General features: G+C 34.2%; 9 protein-coding genes and 1 pseudogene across 10 annotated transcripts, besides 2 other annotated features; 6 read left to right on the forward strand and 4 right to left on the reverse strand.

Annotated features, from left to right (window-relative positions):
* Window positions 1-2,337: 2,337 nt before the first annotated feature.
* TVAGG3_0659980 (organellar and viral DNA polymerase type B) lies at window positions 2,338-3,296 on the forward strand (the record flags this gene model as incomplete). The annotated part of the gene is made up of 1 exon (XM_051241986.1): window positions 2,338-3,296. A coding segment is annotated over one exon (959 nt), but the record flags the coding sequence as incomplete, so codon positions are not given.
* Window positions 3,297-4,593: 1,297 nt separating this feature from the next.
* TVAGG3_0659990 (uncharacterized protein) lies at window positions 4,594-4,854 on the reverse strand (the record flags this gene model as incomplete). Its single annotated transcript, XM_051241987.1, has 1 exon — window positions 4,594-4,854. One exon carries the CDS (start codon window positions 4,852-4,854, stop codon window positions 4,594-4,596), a length of 261 nt encoding a protein of 86 aa, XP_051088574.1.
* Window positions 4,855-5,360: 506 nt separating this feature from the next.
* On the forward strand, window positions 5,361-6,935 carry TVAGG3_0660000 (uncharacterized protein; the record flags this gene model as incomplete). Its single annotated transcript, XM_051241988.1, has 1 exon — window positions 5,361-6,935. One exon carries the CDS (start codon window positions 5,361-5,363, stop codon window positions 6,933-6,935), a length of 1,575 nt encoding a protein of 524 aa, XP_051088575.1.
* Window positions 6,936-7,191: 256 nt separating this feature from the next.
* TVAGG3_0660010 (kinase C-related family) lies at window positions 7,192-7,422 on the forward strand (the record flags this gene model as incomplete). The annotated part of the gene is made up of 1 exon (XM_001292026.2): window positions 7,192-7,422. The coding sequence occupies one exon, from the start codon at window positions 7,192-7,194 to the stop codon at window positions 7,420-7,422; it is 231 nt and encodes a 76-aa protein (XP_001292027.2).
* Window positions 7,423-7,470: 48 nt separating this feature from the next.
* On the forward strand, window positions 7,471-7,707 carry TVAGG3_0660020 (uncharacterized protein; the record flags this gene model as incomplete). Its single annotated transcript, XM_001292025.2, has 1 exon — window positions 7,471-7,707. The coding sequence occupies one exon, from the start codon at window positions 7,471-7,473 to the stop codon at window positions 7,705-7,707; it is 237 nt and encodes a 78-aa protein (XP_001292026.2).
* A 770-nt stretch (window positions 7,708-8,477) lies between these two features.
* Window positions 8,478-8,852: a mobile genetic element.
* Window positions 8,853-16,124: part of a mobile genetic element that runs on past the window's edge.
* Window positions 9,825-9,995, reverse strand: TVAGG3_0660050 (kinase C-related family; the record flags this gene model as incomplete). Its single annotated transcript, XM_051241989.1, has 1 exon — window positions 9,825-9,995. The coding sequence occupies one exon, from the start codon at window positions 9,993-9,995 to the stop codon at window positions 9,825-9,827; it is 171 nt and encodes a 56-aa protein (XP_051088576.1).
* Window positions 10,103-10,477, forward strand: TVAGG3_0660060 (uncharacterized protein; the record flags this gene model as incomplete). Its single annotated transcript, XM_051241990.1, has 1 exon — window positions 10,103-10,477. One exon carries the CDS (start codon window positions 10,103-10,105, stop codon window positions 10,475-10,477), a length of 375 nt encoding a protein of 124 aa, XP_051088577.1.
* On the forward strand, window positions 11,507-12,064 carry TVAGG3_0660070 (organellar and viral DNA polymerase type B; the record flags this gene model as incomplete). The annotated part of the gene is made up of 1 exon (XM_051241991.1): window positions 11,507-12,064. The coding sequence occupies one exon, from the start codon at window positions 11,507-11,509 to the stop codon at window positions 12,062-12,064; it is 558 nt and encodes a 185-aa protein (XP_051088578.1).
* On the reverse strand, window positions 12,720-13,709 carry TVAGG3_0660080 (integrase core domain containing protein family; the record flags this gene model as incomplete). The annotated part of the gene is made up of 1 exon (XM_051241992.1): window positions 12,720-13,709. A coding segment is annotated over one exon (990 nt), but the record flags the coding sequence as incomplete, so codon positions are not given.
* On the reverse strand, window positions 13,825-15,854 carry TVAGG3_0660090 (annotated as a pseudogene). The gene has a single exon. A coding segment is annotated over exon 1 (2,030 nt).

Consider the following 16,124-nt stretch of genomic DNA (forward strand, 5'->3'; position numbering starts at 1 on the left):
AATAAGTTATGATAGAATTCATGAGTTCATAAAGCCGCAACGCGCGAGGACGAAGTCCATGCAAGAGCATTTCCTTTAAATGACGTTGCTATTGACTTATATCATAGACGTTCAGTACCTCATGAAGTAAGAAGAGAAATATTTGACATAACAAATGCAAACGTTGGTGAAACAAGAAGAAGAGACGACACACTGAAACAACAGAGAAGAGAGATGTTTAAGAGCGCTATAGAACAAGTTCGCAAAGCTAACAATGTCATTCGTTCCATTGACGACAAACCAAAAGAAGGTGAGAGATGGTTAAAGAAAGATGAAGAGAATAGGAAGAGAAATGTGAAGTCAGGCAATAGACTCATTGACTTTAACATCGAAGCTTTAGATGAACCAAAACAGAGACTACTTACACAAACATTTCGGTAAGGTTTTCATGAGACTCTTAGAGAAAATTAAAATAAACTCACAACAGAGATGGATGGTATGTTATAAACTTGGTGGAAAGTATGAATGTTCTACGTTAAACCTCAATAATATTGGAACATTACTACATCAGCTCTTGAAGGAGAACTTTATATCAGAGATAGAAGCAAATGCCGCAGGTATTGTTGAAATGCACTATGACTTCTTCTTGACAAACATAAAGAATCTTACTGAAATAAAGATGTATGATTTAACAGAATATGAAGGCTTAACGATGTCAGATGTAAAGAAAGGCAAACCAAAAAAGAGACCATATAGAGATGAAAGCACCACTGACAAATGACCAGAAAGCCATTTTGGAAAGCTCTTAAGCAAACAGGAAACCAGCACTTATAGAAAGCTTTTGGAAAGATAATGGTGAAAAGAAGTTTTATAAGAAGAGAAGCGGTCAGTTCTGGAAGTATCTTTGCACATTACCTATAAATCTTGAACGCTACCAAATCTTCAATGAACTGAACAAAAGAACTGCAGCACTTATGACAGAAGACAATTGTTTCGTTTATGCTTGCATTCAGGCTGGAGTAAATGAAGAAACTATTGACCACATGAGAGAAGTCATTCGTGTTAGAGACTTTCCTCAAAGTAAAGTACAAGAAATTTCTGATGCAACAGTATAGCATTTAATGTTACCATTGGTTACTTCAATGACTCAAGACATAATGAAATAAAGAGATACATACCAAAAGAATGTGAAACTGTTCGAACTATTGACTTACTTCTTGTTGAAGACCACTACATGCTAAATGAAAGATTACCAATGACAACATATTTCATTCGCAACTATATAGAAATTCTCAAAGCTTGTGGTGGAATGAACATTGAGAAACAGATGAAGATTTATACAAAGAGAGAAGATAAATATGTAGTTCGTTATGATAGAACAACACCGTTTATGGGATGTTATGAAAACATTGTGGGAGTGCAAATATTTCGAACCTATTTCTTATGGAGAACTTTTCAACATATACGACTGACTTATATAAACAGAACCTTGCACCATTTAAAGATTTGACATATGCTCCAAAGTATTGTGTACAACTGAAGAAGAAAGCCGAGTCAAAAGAAGTAAATAAAGCTAAATGTAAGTTCATTCCTGAGCACGTTTTCTTTTGCTGACTTTGAGTGTAGCACAGACGGCTTTCATAAAGCTTTTAACATCTGTTATGACAGTGAAGATGGTTCAGTGAGTGAAAGCATTTGGGTCAGAACTGTGCAACAGAATTTTTGGAACGACTTCCTGACAAGAATTTAATATATTTCCATAACCTCAGTTATGATATAAACTTCATCTTAAGACACATGACAGAAGTGAAAGGAATCCCATCATTAAAGGTTCACGAACAATGCAAATAACTGGCTTATATAAAGGAAGGGCAATTATTATAAAAGACTCTTACAGTGTTATAAATAAGAAGCTTAAACTATTTCCTGCTATGTTTAACTTACAAACAGGACCGAAAGAAGTATTTCCATACAACTACTACAGCGCAGTGTTTGTTAGCAAATGACAACAGAACTGGTTGTCATTTCTGAAGCATGTAAGCTTATCCAGATGCAGATACATTTATGAAAAACATAGATTCCATCAAAGGTTGCAGAATAGATGAAAACCACTTCGACTTAGAAAAATATAGCACATTTTATTGCAAACAAGATGTAAGAATTTTAAGAGAAGGTTTTGTAAAGTTCCGCAATGACTTATTGAAAGAATTTGATTTAAACGTTTATGACTACGTTAGTATTTGTTCAATTGCTAACAAATTATTTGAGAACAGAGTGTACTTCCCGAATGGAAATTTATATGACCTCTCAAATAAACCAAGAGAATTTATTTCACGCTGTATTCAAGGTGGAAGATGTATGCTGTCAGATAACATGAAACAAAAGAGCGAAAAGAAACTCATTGCTGATTTCGACGCTGTTTCATTATATCCATCAGCTATAGCAAGACTTTATACTTTAGAAGGTATTCCAAAGGTTATGAAGAAAGAAATGTTAAGCACAGAGTATCTCATGAGACATTTATTCGATGACGACCAAAAGGAACCCATTGGTGAAAAGTTTATGTCTGGCTTCTTTGTTCTCATTAAGATAACAGAGATTGGAATACATAGACACTTTCCTTTAATAGTTTGTGACCCTGAACTAAATCCAGAACTTAACGTTCCCAGAAGTTCAAACACTTGCTGTTTAATGTATGTTGACCATATAACATTACAAGACCTCATAAAATATCAAGGTGTCAAATGTGAAGTGTTGCAAGGATACTATTACGATGGAAACAGAGATATTAGAATAAGAGATGAAGTAAAGAAGTTGTTTGAGTTAAGGTTAAAGTATAAGAAAGAAGGAAATCCTTTGCAAGAAAATATAAAGCTCATTCTGAACAGTATTTATGGCAAAACTATTCTATCTCCTATTGAGTCAAAAATAACCATAGTAAATGACAAAGATGCTATAAGATATGCCATCAGAAACTACAACCATATAGTGAAGTTCGAAGGTTTGGATGGTTCAGATAAAACTATTTTCAAGCTAACGAAAAGCATTTGCAGACACTTTAACTTCTGTCCACTTGGTGTTAACATTCTGTCTATGTCGAAGAGAATAATGTGTGAAGTATTCTGTACTGCTGAGGACTTAGGAATGGACATCTTTTATAGCGATACGGACAGTATGCATCTCTACAATGAAGATATCCCTCGTTTAGCTGAAGAGTTTGAGAAACGTTATGGAAGAGTTCTCATTGGTAAAAACCTTGGTCAATTTCATAGCGACTTTGCAGAAATCACAAAAGATAAACAAAGTTTAGCATACAAGTCAATATTTTGTGGAAAGAAGACTTACATAGACTTACTCACGAATGATTTAAATGAAGTTGCATTTCACTGCAGAATGAAAGGCGTGAAGCAAGATGTTATTGCTTTAACCGCTAATGAAATGTTTCCTGACTCTGTTCAGTGTTTCTATGATGAAGATAAAGGTTTAATGGTTCCGCAAGGAACATATGACAAAGACTCTGAGTTCAGTTTAATGAAACTTTACAAAGCACTTTATGACGGTCAAGAGATTGGATTTGACTTATGTAAGTCATGTCAACCTTGCTTTGAAGAAAGTTTAACTTCTCAATAACGACTAAAACAAGCTTTATTCGTAAGTTGAAGTTCTGAGGTCATTTATTTTTGTCAGCAATGAGGTCATTCGTGATAAAAATAAGCCGCTAGCGGCAAGGGCGAAGCCCATGTGGTCATTTACAATACTGCGATGGTAGAGTTTAAGAGTTGTGCTTCAATGTAGAGACAGTCCTTATGGTCTGGAGGTAAGAACACTGGGCTTATGGTCATGAGTGGAGAACATGTCTATCCAAAACTCACGATTGAAGCCAGTTAATTTATAGTATTTAGGGTTAGGAAGTGGTGAAGTTCTTGTATGACCAATGAACTCATTTTCAACTCCCTTACTTAAGTTTGAATATAATATAGCTTGCTTTCTATCCCAAATGCCTGGAAATCTAATTTGAAAATTCATTTTTCCTCGGAAGCATTGCATCATAATTGAAAACATTCTTGAAATCATCACTTGGTTCAGAGATTTGAAATCTTATACGTAATGGATTTTCTTTCTTTTTAGCGACTTCATTGAATGGTGAGAATACAATGAATTGACAGTCATGAGTTCCATCTTCATTTTCAAAATTCATAATGAAAGTCTATAAGTTTTCTACACCTTCTTCTTTCAGTTGTGCAAGAAACTCACGTAAAGGCTGTAAAGTTTGTACTTCAATGTTAAACTTTTTTGAAATTTCATTAAATGAATCATACATTTCTAACGTGTATCGTCTTTAAAGTATTTGTATATGTGAATGTTTTGGGCGCTTAAAGACTGTTCGTCATTTTCTATCTCGACTTGAAGTATAAAGTCAACCTTTCTGAAAGCACGTGTTATATACATAGATGTTATGCCAATGTACTTCTCTTCATTTATGTTCACAATCCAGTCTGTTGGAAACTTAAACGTTACTCTGTTCCCCTTTATTTTGACGTCAGGGTTTTCACTACTGAACGCAACAGATAAAGGTATTTGTCTATACATTTAATTCGGATAAAAATAAACCATTTACTCTTTCTTTGCTTCAGCTTCTTTAGCTTTTGCTTCAGCTTCTTCTCTAGCTTTCTTCGCCAGCAAACGTGGGTTCTTTTGTCTTCCAGCAGCTAATGCAGCAAGTTGTTTTTCACTAAGTTTTCTCTTTGGTCTCTCTGGCTTTTGTTCTTGTTTTTGTTCCTTCAGTTCGGATAAAATTTGCTCACGAATTTCTTTCTTCAATGCTTCAACATCTATGACCCCTTGGGTCTTGTCCGTAGGGCTTGTCTGAGTCATTTGACTGCAGATAAAAAACAAAATTAAAACTTTAACCGATGTAAAATGAGCTTGTCAAAATCAGAGCGAGAGTCTATTATATTAAATGACGCAAGAGGAATACAACATCCTTTCTATTACGTAAGTCAGAGTAAAGATGGTAAAATATACGTAAGAAAAAGAAAGGTTCCATTAGCGAATGCAGAAAGCGACAACATTAAGGTGTATGGCAAGGGTGAAGTCCACGAAGCCCATATAAAACCTTCTGTTCAAACTGAAAAGTCAATAGAACAGAAGAAAAGAAGCCAGATGTACTTTCAATAACGAACCAAGAGCTTATTGCAAAGTTCGTGAATTTCATTGAAAAACAAACCGAGTCAAAGAACCCTGACCCGCCAGTGAAAGAAGTTGAGACAAAAGAGAATGTACAGTTCATTGAAAATGTCAAGAAACAACTTCCACCACGAATGCCAAGAAGAAGAGTGAGAATAATGAAGTAAATAGATATTTTTATCTGAAGTAAATACATGCAGAACGAACAGCTAAACGAATTTACTCCAGCAGAGCATATTCATCAGATTCGCTCATATTTCGATATCATAGACAATGCAGTTCAAATTGGTGACACTAATAGAAAATATTCTGACGCAAAGATTCCATCACAACCTGGAACTGCTAAAGATAACACATGGGTAACATTCAATCTCTCACCTCCTGGTGAAAATATGTTGGACCTTTACAATACATTCATTACGTATAAAATGGAAGGTCAATTTATTGTAGATAAAGAAATTGGTTCAGGTTCCAATAAAACAAACCCACCAGGATTTTGGATTGGTTTCGATGACGCTTTCTATGCAGTTGCTGGATATCAAATCCTTGCAAATGGTCGTATCGTATATTCTCAAGACAACGCAAGAGAAGAAGCATATATAACTTCAAACTCACAAACTACCGAACAAATAAAGAAAGTAGATGTTTTCTCAAAGACTCGACATGAAGATGTATGGAGTCATTCGGGAACATGCAGAACAGGACAAATTGTTAGTGGTCCAATTACAGCAGGAAAATCATTTGATTTTAAGCTTCGTTTAAGAATTCCTGTTAGAAGATTCCTTCCATTAGAAGCTATTCGATTTATTCCAGCTTTTGCAGGAAACATTCAGCTTAAAGTAAAGTTCAGTAGCGACGCCTTACAATGCACATCTATATCTGTAAATGATATCATTGCTTTCAATCCAACTCTTAAAGTTGCATTTGCTTCAGATTCAAATCCACCGACAAATAAATTTGTTCCATGGAATGAACCATTCACTATGATAACGAAGGCAGTAGAAGCTAGTGGAACAGTTACTATTACAACTGTAACCCAGCAACTATTTCGAACAAAGATGGATTTTAATGAATGTTTCATTCATCCAAAGTCATTCTCTTTAGACCCTAACATTTATACAGAACTTGTAGAACATTATACAAACGAGGCTTTATGTTTTCCTGTTAAAGTTATGGATTGGATTCCTATGGACGGTTCATTCTCAAAGAATACAGATAGTTCAAGTGCAACATTTACAGCAGCTTATACGCCTATTAATGTTAAAAGTATTTGGGCACTATTTAGAAAGAAAGACAACTATTATGTTAATTTTGAGAACCCTAAGTTTAAATATCTTCAGCTTTCCATGGGAGCTTATGGAAATATGCCTGCAGAACCTGAAAAATCATATGGACCTGTATTTTATGAAATGGTTGCGAACGCTTGCAATACAAACAATGATATGATAGGATTTAATGAAGATGTTATGAGGTCATTGGTGGATGATGGTAGTGTGGAACATAAATGGGATAGCTATGACAACACACATTTCTTATGTGGTTTTCCAACAGAAGTGGACTTTTGCTTCCAGCAAGGTCAAACATCTACTGCTCCAATAACATACAAATTGTCTGTTAAAGGACCTATTGAACTAGCAACTGAAAATGTACCAAAGCCACTTATTGGATTTATGAGGGATTGTTGCTTTGCCATTCAGGTGCGTGCTAATGGCATCCCCATAATAAGATTAGATGACTATAACTTAGCTACGGACGACAGTGAGGAATAAAGGATGAACGTTTATTTTTAAAGCTTATAAATGAGTTCTTCATCAAGCTCTCGTGAACCTTCACCATCTATGAAACAAACTTTACCAAACGATTATGGAGCACCTATTGAATATTTCTTACGAGCTGCACAATGGCAAAGAGCAGTCTCACCAAGGTTAGGTGTTCCACCAGCTCCTGTCAAAAATAGCATTTGGTCAAGTCCTTATATAAAATGGTCTCCCACTAGGTTTGCTAGCTACAGCAGGAGCAGTTATGATGTTGAAAAGAAATAAAGCAAATGTTGTAAATAATACTGAAGTAGCTGAAGTTAAACAAACTCCAACACCTTCGCCAAAACCAACGCCTTCACAAGCAAAACCTTCAATGACTCCTGAACCTATGGAAGTACAAACTCCTGTTCAAAAGTCAACTCCTAAACCGACTCCAACATTTAAACCAGAACCTACTCCTCAAATAAATCGTAAAACTCCTGCGTTTCCTTACTGAAAAAATAACGTTATTTTTATTTAATATTAAAATTTTTATTTGATTGAAATGACAAATAAAGTCACTGAAGCAATGAAACAAAAGTTTTTGGTAGAATACATTAAATCAGGAACTATTCCAGAAGGTTTTTACATTCATACTATGAAGGATGGTAGAGTTCAGTTTAGAAAGATAAAGCAACCATTAGATAAAGAAGGAATTTTGAGAAAGATTAAACTTCATGAGGACAACATTGCTGAACTTAAGAAGAAGTTAGAAGAGTTGGAGAAAGGAAGAGAGTTATAAAGCAATGAATTCAACAGGGTGAAAAAAGAGGTGAAAAAAGAGGTGAGATCTCACCACTTCACCTAAATTTATTTTTGTGCTATGTTTTCATACGTGTGAGGGTGGTGATATCATTAATTTTAAGTTTATTTTTTTTTTGAAAATTTTTATTTGGATGTAAATGACAGAACAAAAGCAACTCATTCGAAATCCACAGTATAACAAACATACATTTAAACATTTATTCTTCCTTCCTGAGCATAACATGTTCTTTCAAATACATCCGAGACCAGTTGACTTTTCATTGATTGTGTATAAAGATAGAAATAGTTATATCATTAAACCATACGATGACGAAGGTAAGTTATGTAAATTGTACGTTAAGAAGTTAGAAAAAGGTTATGGCTTCAAGTATGACTACAATAGGGTTAACACTGATGATGAAGATATTGAGGAAAATTTATGAGAACATTAGTGAAGTCGTTAGTGAGAACGATAGTGAGAACGTTTATTTTTTACATTAGTGAGTTCGTTAGTGAAGTGGTTGGCGGCTTTGTAAATATTTAAGGTTAAGTTAGTGTTGTCGTTTGTGTTGTAAAATATACGTTAGTGGTTTTGTAAAGTGTCAAATTCACAAGTATTGGGTAAGGAGGCGCGCAGTGCCTCCGTACCCATGACTTGTATACTAACTAGCATTTCAACTTCAAGAAATCGAATTATCAAAGGTTAGTCGCGGCAGAAAACCAAATCCACCAACATTTGAGCAAAAACAATTAATTAATTCTTGTGTTGAGAAAGGGACAGACTAGCCCATTGTCACTTTTTAATTTAGCAAATGAACGCTTATGGAGTGGAGTTTTTGGGTAAATCTGATTTGCTTATAAATGAAATAAAATCAAAAGAAACCATATTGGCATTATATTATGCAAAAATAAATGATCTTACTTAGTACTTTTAAAGTTAATTTCAGAAAAAAATTTGAACACAATGGTATCGGCAACATACAAGTGGTGTACAACCAAAATATAAGTTGGTTTTAAAACATATATTGCTATATCTCATGATCTTACTTAGTACTTTTAAAGTTAATTTCAGAAAAAATTTGACACAATGGTATCCGGCACATACAAGTGGTGTACAACCAAAATATAAGTTGGTTTAAACATAGTTAGTATGGTTAACTTGGGTACTGTGGCACTGCGTTCACCGTACACACACTTAGCGAATTTGACACTTTACAAAACCGTTAACGTATATTTTACAACACAAACGACAACACTAACTTAACCTTAAATATTTACAAAACCGCCAACCACTTCACCTCACTAATGTTTTCACAAACGACTTCACTACTGTAAAAATAAACGTTCTCACTATCGTTCTCACTAACGACTTCACTAATGTTCTCATAAATTTTCCTCAATATCTTCATCATCAGTGTTAACCCTATTGTAGTCATACTTGAAGCCATAAACTTTCTCTAACTTCTTAACGTACAATTTACATAACTTACCTTCGTCATCGTATGGTTTAATGATATAACTATTTCTATCTTTATACACAGTCAATGAAAAGTCAACTGGTCTCGGATGTATTTGAAAGAACATGTTATGCTCAGGAAGGAAGAATAAATGTTTAAATGTATGTTTGTTATACTGTGGAATTCGAATGAGTTGCTTTTGTTCTGTCATTTACATCCAAATAAAAATTTTCAGTAAATAAAAAATAAACTTAAAATAAATGATATCACCACCCTCACATGTATGAAAACATAGCCCAAAAATAAATTTAGGTGAAGTGGTGAAATCTCACCTCTTTTTTCACCTCTTTTTTCACCTCATGAATTCATTACTTTATAACTCTCTTCCTTTCTCCAACTCTTCTAACTTCTTCTTAAGTTCAGCAATGTTGTCCTCATGAAGTTTAATCTTTCTCAAAATTCCTTCTCTATCTAATGGTTGCTTTATCTTTCTAAACTGAACTCTACCATCCTTCATAGTATGAACGTAAAAACCTTCTGGAACCGCTCCTGATTTAATGTATTCTACCAAAAACTTTTGTTTCATTGCTTCAGTGACTTTAGTCGTCATTTCAATCAAATAAAAATGTTCAAATAAAATAAAAATAACGTTATTTTTTCAGTAAGGAAACGCAGGAGTTTTACGATTTATTTGAGGCGTAGGTTCTGGTTTAAATGTTGGAGTCGGTTTAGGAGTTGACTTTTGAACAGGAGTTTGTACTTCCATAGGTTCAGGAGTCATTGAAGGTTTTGCTTGTGAAGGCGTTGTTGTGTTCTCTAATGTTGACATTACTGTTCTTACATACAGGATAAAAAAATAAATAAAATAAAAACTAACTTTATTTTTTCTGAGATAAACACTATTTCTTCACAACATTAAATTTTATCCTGTATGAAATGACTTTAAAAAGATTATTGACTGACTTCGAATACTATCTCATTGACGCACTGACAGACCCTCAAAACTGTGTTGAAAGTTCTTTAAGCTTTAAGATTGAAGGTACGACGCATTTTGTCTTCACTTACGTATTGAAAGAATATGACCGTTATCATAACGAAGTGAATCAAACACTAATAAAATTTGTAGATAAAAAATTGGTTAACAATGAATATTTTAAACGTGAAGACCCAAACACTGCTGGAGATGATGAAGAATACAGACAAGTTATTGAAAAAAATAACGCAAGATTAGATGCAATAGAAAAGAAGTTTAATGAATGTCTTACAAACACGTATGAATATCTTATGCAGTGGGAAGCCAGATGGAAATAAATTTACGTCAAATATGCAATTTATAAAATCTTATGTCGACAGGCTACGTAGCACAGTGGTCTAAGGTGGTGTTATGGAGGGGTCAGGTCTGTGGTTCGAACCGCGACAGCGCCGTATTTTCTTATTTTCTTTATTTGTCTTGTTTGTCGTGAATAAAAAGTGTCATAAAAGTGCTCTATCTTCCACGGGAATAAATAAAAAATTTACTTTATTTCTTCTTTATTTCTTTGTTCCCGTGGAAGAAGGGTTTTGCTGTTTTTTCTCAGCCGAAATCAATGATTTTTTCATTTTTGGAATCCTTAGCGAATGAGGAATCTTTTCTCTCGTGGAAGCTTTGACCTAAAATATAATTTAGGTGAAGAGGTGAGATGTCACCTGTTTTCTCACCTCTTTTTTCACCCTCGTGACTTTGTCATAACTTCTTCGTAAATGCTTTGTCATAACTTCTTCGTAAATGAGTGTAAATGACCAAAAATATATTATAGGTGAAGAGGTGAGATGTCACCTCTTTTTTCACCTAATTTCTCACCCTCATGAATTTGAATTTTCATGAATTTCCTTAAGATAGAAAAATAACGTTAGTTTTATTTTTATTTATTTTTTTATTTTGTATGTAAAGATATGATTTCAACAATCGGCACAACAACAATTCAAGCCGCGAACGGCGGGACTCTGTCCACAACAACTTCACCAAACTCGTTAGTCATGAATCCAACATCTATGTTAGTAGAGATGAAAAGCTTCATTCCTTCTTCATATACTTTCGAAACAAAAATCCAGAAGATAAAGCAAGAACTTTTAACAAGTAATTTAGACTGTAGTGCGAAAGATGAAACAAATGAACAGTATCTTTATGAAATGCAGGACATTATTGACCATTTACCTAAACTACCTGAAATTCAGCATCAAAAACTAACTATTCCTGAATTCGATGAAATAGAAGTGAAACCAACTGACTCAGTAGAAATAAAGAAGTTCATTCGAAAGGTAAACTATGAGTTTCTAGGATTTCATTGCAACCATAAGGTTATGGACAAAGATTGCGACATGGTATATAAGAATGTTTCTGACATATATAAATCCGGGGAGTTTAAGACCTACGATAACTTTGTTTCGTTAGTTGCTGAATGTGTATGGCAGATAAGAGATAAAGATAGAAGAGGTAAAATATGGAACGAACAGATAAGACCAACTGCTTTTGAGTTAAAGAAAACCATTGACGCCTTAGTTGTTTTAGCAGGTAAGGTTTCAGAATATAACGCAAAAATGAATCCGCAATGTTCTAAATGTAAAGCAGCAATTAGGAAATATAACTACTCCGTCAAAGAGATAGAAAGAATGCGAAACGACTATGCAGACTTAAAGAAAGAAGCAGAAAAGCCAGCAGAAAATAAAATGGACATGTTAGCATTTCTGAACAAAAACTATCCAACTGCTGACGATTTCCTTCTATCTGACGTCAAGAAGAAATATAAAGAAACTTTCGGCATTGTTAAAACTTTTGACATACTGACAGAAGAAATAGAAGCTACGAAATTGTTTAGGATTTCAAATATACATCGTACAATTCATGTAAAACGCTTGTGAAAAACTGGGGTGAGAAAACAGGTGAGAAAACGGGTGACATCTCACCTCTTCACCTATAATATATTTTTGCTTTAATTAAATGCTTTCCGGAAACGTCGATGAAAATCATATGGACAAATTATATGAAAAAATTAATAATGATTACCCCTCATTAACCAGGGAAATGACGGATTCTATAGTTCGTAAATTCGATGAAATACAGGATATGTGGTTCGACAGATTCGACATGAACGATAAGGAAAAGAGAAAGAACGATAACAATTTACTTACTAAAAGAATCCTAAAATCTAAAATAGGTGAAGCTTCAACATTTAACACAGTACATAACTTTTACACCGCTGTTTATATTTTCAATAATTTATTTAACGATGAACGAGAAAGAAAAAGTATGTTTAACGGAAGAAATGAATATGATTTTATCCTTTGTGCTGTTCGGGATGTTGACATGAAACTAAAGAAAATATTCTTATTACAAGATGACACGGTTGAAGATGAAGTCAATGAGTTTTTAAATCGTGATTTAAATGAAATTGATGAAGTTATGACCGAATGTTATAAAAAGTTCAAGAGGTGAAAAAAGAGGTGAGAAAACAGGTGAAATCTCACCTCTTCACCTAAATTATATTTTTGTCTGATTTACATCCAACGAAAAAGTTTAGAAGAATTTTCTTATTCTTTCTGGCATGTTTTTATCTTTCCAGTACTCCCGCTCTAATGGTCCCAGATGAGTTGGTTTAGATTCTCTCAAGTTCTTAGATGGTATAACATCTTCAACGCCTCCTTCATATCTTACTTTATAAGTGTCATCGTTTGTGTTATAGTCAAGTATTTCAATAACCACTCCTCGCTTTGCTTCGTCAATGGTTTCAGCAAGTTTGCCATTACTACTTTCGACTAATTTATGTCGAGGGTAAAATGCTATGGAGTCGTCAGCAGCTTTTATAAGATATCCATTACCTTGCGTAGAGTCTACGATATAATAATTTCGACTTAACCTTAAACGTTTCTTTGTCAATGGTTTGTCGTCAAGAACTACACGAACTTTTGTACCAGGAATGAGAGTAAATTGTGTTGAATTTCTGATATTTTGTGTTTGGCTTCGTTTCTTTTGTATATACTTTTCTTCTTGTTGTTGTGTCATTGAATTTGGTGTATGTCCTGTTGTAGAATGTGTTGAGGAATTATATACTTCGAGAAAATGTTTCATTGTTTCTTCGGTAAAGTCTCGCTCTTGATTTAAATCTCTGAGAGTCCTTATGAAGCGGTTAATGATACCGAGTATGTTATGGTTATGGTCTTCAGTAGTGTAGTGAGTTATGTTATGCTTAATGAGAAATTCTGTGATTTCGTTGCTGAGGTATGCACCGTCTTGGTCTGATGTTAAAATACTTGGGCTATGTTCTGCTACAAACTTTTGTAAAACTCTTAACACTTCATGAGTTCCTTTATTTCTCATTATATACGCATATGCTTTACGAGTGTTAACATTTATGAAGATGAGGAATGGTTTATGTCCTCCTTTTCTGCTTTGAATGAGAGTGTCAAATTGGTATGCGTCAGGAGTGTTGGAGTAAATTGGTAAAAAGTAGTCGTAAGGATTTATTTTTGTTTGATGTACAACATTTTTGTCAAAGAACCTTTTCACTTCAGCTCTGTTAGTAAATCCCGAACTCTTTGCAGCTTCATTGAACTTCTTAAATGACCTCCATGGATGTTGTTCGAATACTTCTTTCAAGCTCATTTATGTAAAGTTAAAGATTTTAACCAACTCGTATCCAAGCGTGCATTGTTATATAAGGAGGCATATAATCTTTTCCATTACCTGCTGGGTCTGTAATACCAGCTACAACATGTGTATGATTTCCTGCAGTTCCACAGAAAATACCTGTGCTAACATCTTTGGGGTCAGTTGTGATATCATATCTATGCATTCCCTGTCTATCCGAACCCGCTGCAAGATTTGTATAACCTCTTTTTGTTATTGAATGTGAATGGTTTCCTTCCACAGATGTTCTTCCACTGAACCTATGCATATGTGAAGGAAGGTTTTCAATACCTATTTTCTTTGAACCTCCCATCTTCATTGACTGCGTATTAGTGTAGAATGGAAAACTGTCAACTATTTCATACCATCTACCACCAAATAAAGTGTTTGGATTTATTGGATTCATAGACGTATAAACAGCTCCTATAGGATATATTAAATCATATATGCTCATAACTCTATAAACATATTCTAAAGAACTTATGTCATTAAATACCATTTGGAATGTATCTCCCGGATGAAATGTTGCATTTGTTCCACTTTTATAATGTAATGTTAGTTCAATAGAATTATCCAAGAAAAATTCAAAAGTATCTGGTTGAAGACCTCTAACAAATTCAAATGGAGTTGCTGGTTCACCATTTATAATTTCTGTTGTAAATGTCATTGTATCTGGTTTCGAAAATTTCTTTGTTAGTTCTGCATCCACATAAGTTTTATCTGCTTTCTTGTCTAACATTGCTGGTAGTTCATATGCTTCAAAGTTTCTGGCATGATCTTCGGTATTCCTGCAACTCTTATCTAAATTGTTAAGAGTATCTTTTACGCTTGTACTCGGATTCTCTAAAGGTGCACTTGAACCAAGGTCAAAGTTCAATATTATGTCGTCTGCTCTAACAGTAGTGAAGGATTTATGTGTATGGTTCTTGTCTGCTTTCTTGTCATATAAATCTTGAGCAGTGAATTTAATATTATGTTCATCCTTCATGACATAAACATCTTTACATCTAATGTTTCTCATCGTCGTTATGTCGTCATCCGATGTTAAACCTTGTGGAAAGTTAGGAGGTTTACAATATAATGCAGCCGCGTGCGGCGGGGCTCCGCCCTCCCACCAGTTTCTTCAACCGTTCCTTCAATACTTTCTATAGCAACAGTTGTGAAGGATTTATGTGTATGGTTCTTGTCTGCTTTCTTATCTAACATTGCTGGTAGTTCATGTGCTTCAAAGTTTCTGGCATGACTTTCAATGTTCCTGCAACTGTTATCTAAACTGTTAAGAGTATCTTTTACGCTTGTACTTGGATTTTCTAATGGTGCACTTGAACCAAGGTCAAAGTTCAATATTATGTCGTCTGCTCTAACAGTAGTGAAGGATTTATGTGTATGGTTCTTGTCAGCTTTACTGTCTAAAGAAGTTTGAAGTTCATTTATATCGGAGATGTTGTGTTTATGAGATTTCAAAACTTTGTTCGTTGCGTCAAGTTCAACTTTGTCAGCTTTACTTTTAATAGCATCTTCAAACGTTATTTTTGCCTTAACTCTTAACATAAATCTTGGTTCAACTAATACACCATTAACAGAGAAAGTAGAGGCATAAATTTCATCGTTATAACTAAATGCTTCTGGTGCTTTACCTGTGTCATACTGTACAGTACAGCTTATGTCATAACCTTTAGCACGAATGTATTTATATCTTCTTTCATTAACATTTTTTGTCTTCGCTTCATCACTTCGTGTTAAATATCCATGGTAGTCCGTTATAATCTGTTCGTCTGAAGTTATATAATGAACGTGGTTTTTATCTGCTTTTTCGGCTAATTTCTCATTAACATCATTCACTTCTAATTCAACTCTTCCGCCAGAACTCTTATTATCATTAATCTTTTTCATTAATTCGGTAATTACGTCATAAAGACTATATTCTGTTTTCGGTTTTGTAAATAATGAGTCAAAATTTCTTTTCATCATTACATCGCTGACATTAATGATATCACCAATTCCTTTTTCATTTATTCTCTTCATTAATTCTGCAATAATGACGAATATATAATCTGTTAATTTATTCTCTTCATCGAGGGTTATAGAATGTTTTGAAATTGAATCATTAACTCCTCTAAATAAATCAATAACTTCAGGATACACGTTTTTAATGTCTTGAATAACCCGACCAGTATCCTCGCCACTATGTGGCTCTGAGCCCGTTGGGCTCTGTTGTTCATGTTCTTCGTTCCCGTCGTTACGTGGTTTTATATCTCTAACCATCATCAACGCAGCCATAACCGGAGGGTTTGT

This window comes from Trichomonas vaginalis, chromosome III (assembly GCF_026262505.1).
Source record: "Trichomonas vaginalis G3 chromosome III, whole genome shotgun sequence".
NCBI lineage: Eukaryota > Parabasalia > Trichomonadida > Trichomonadidae > Trichomonas > Trichomonas vaginalis.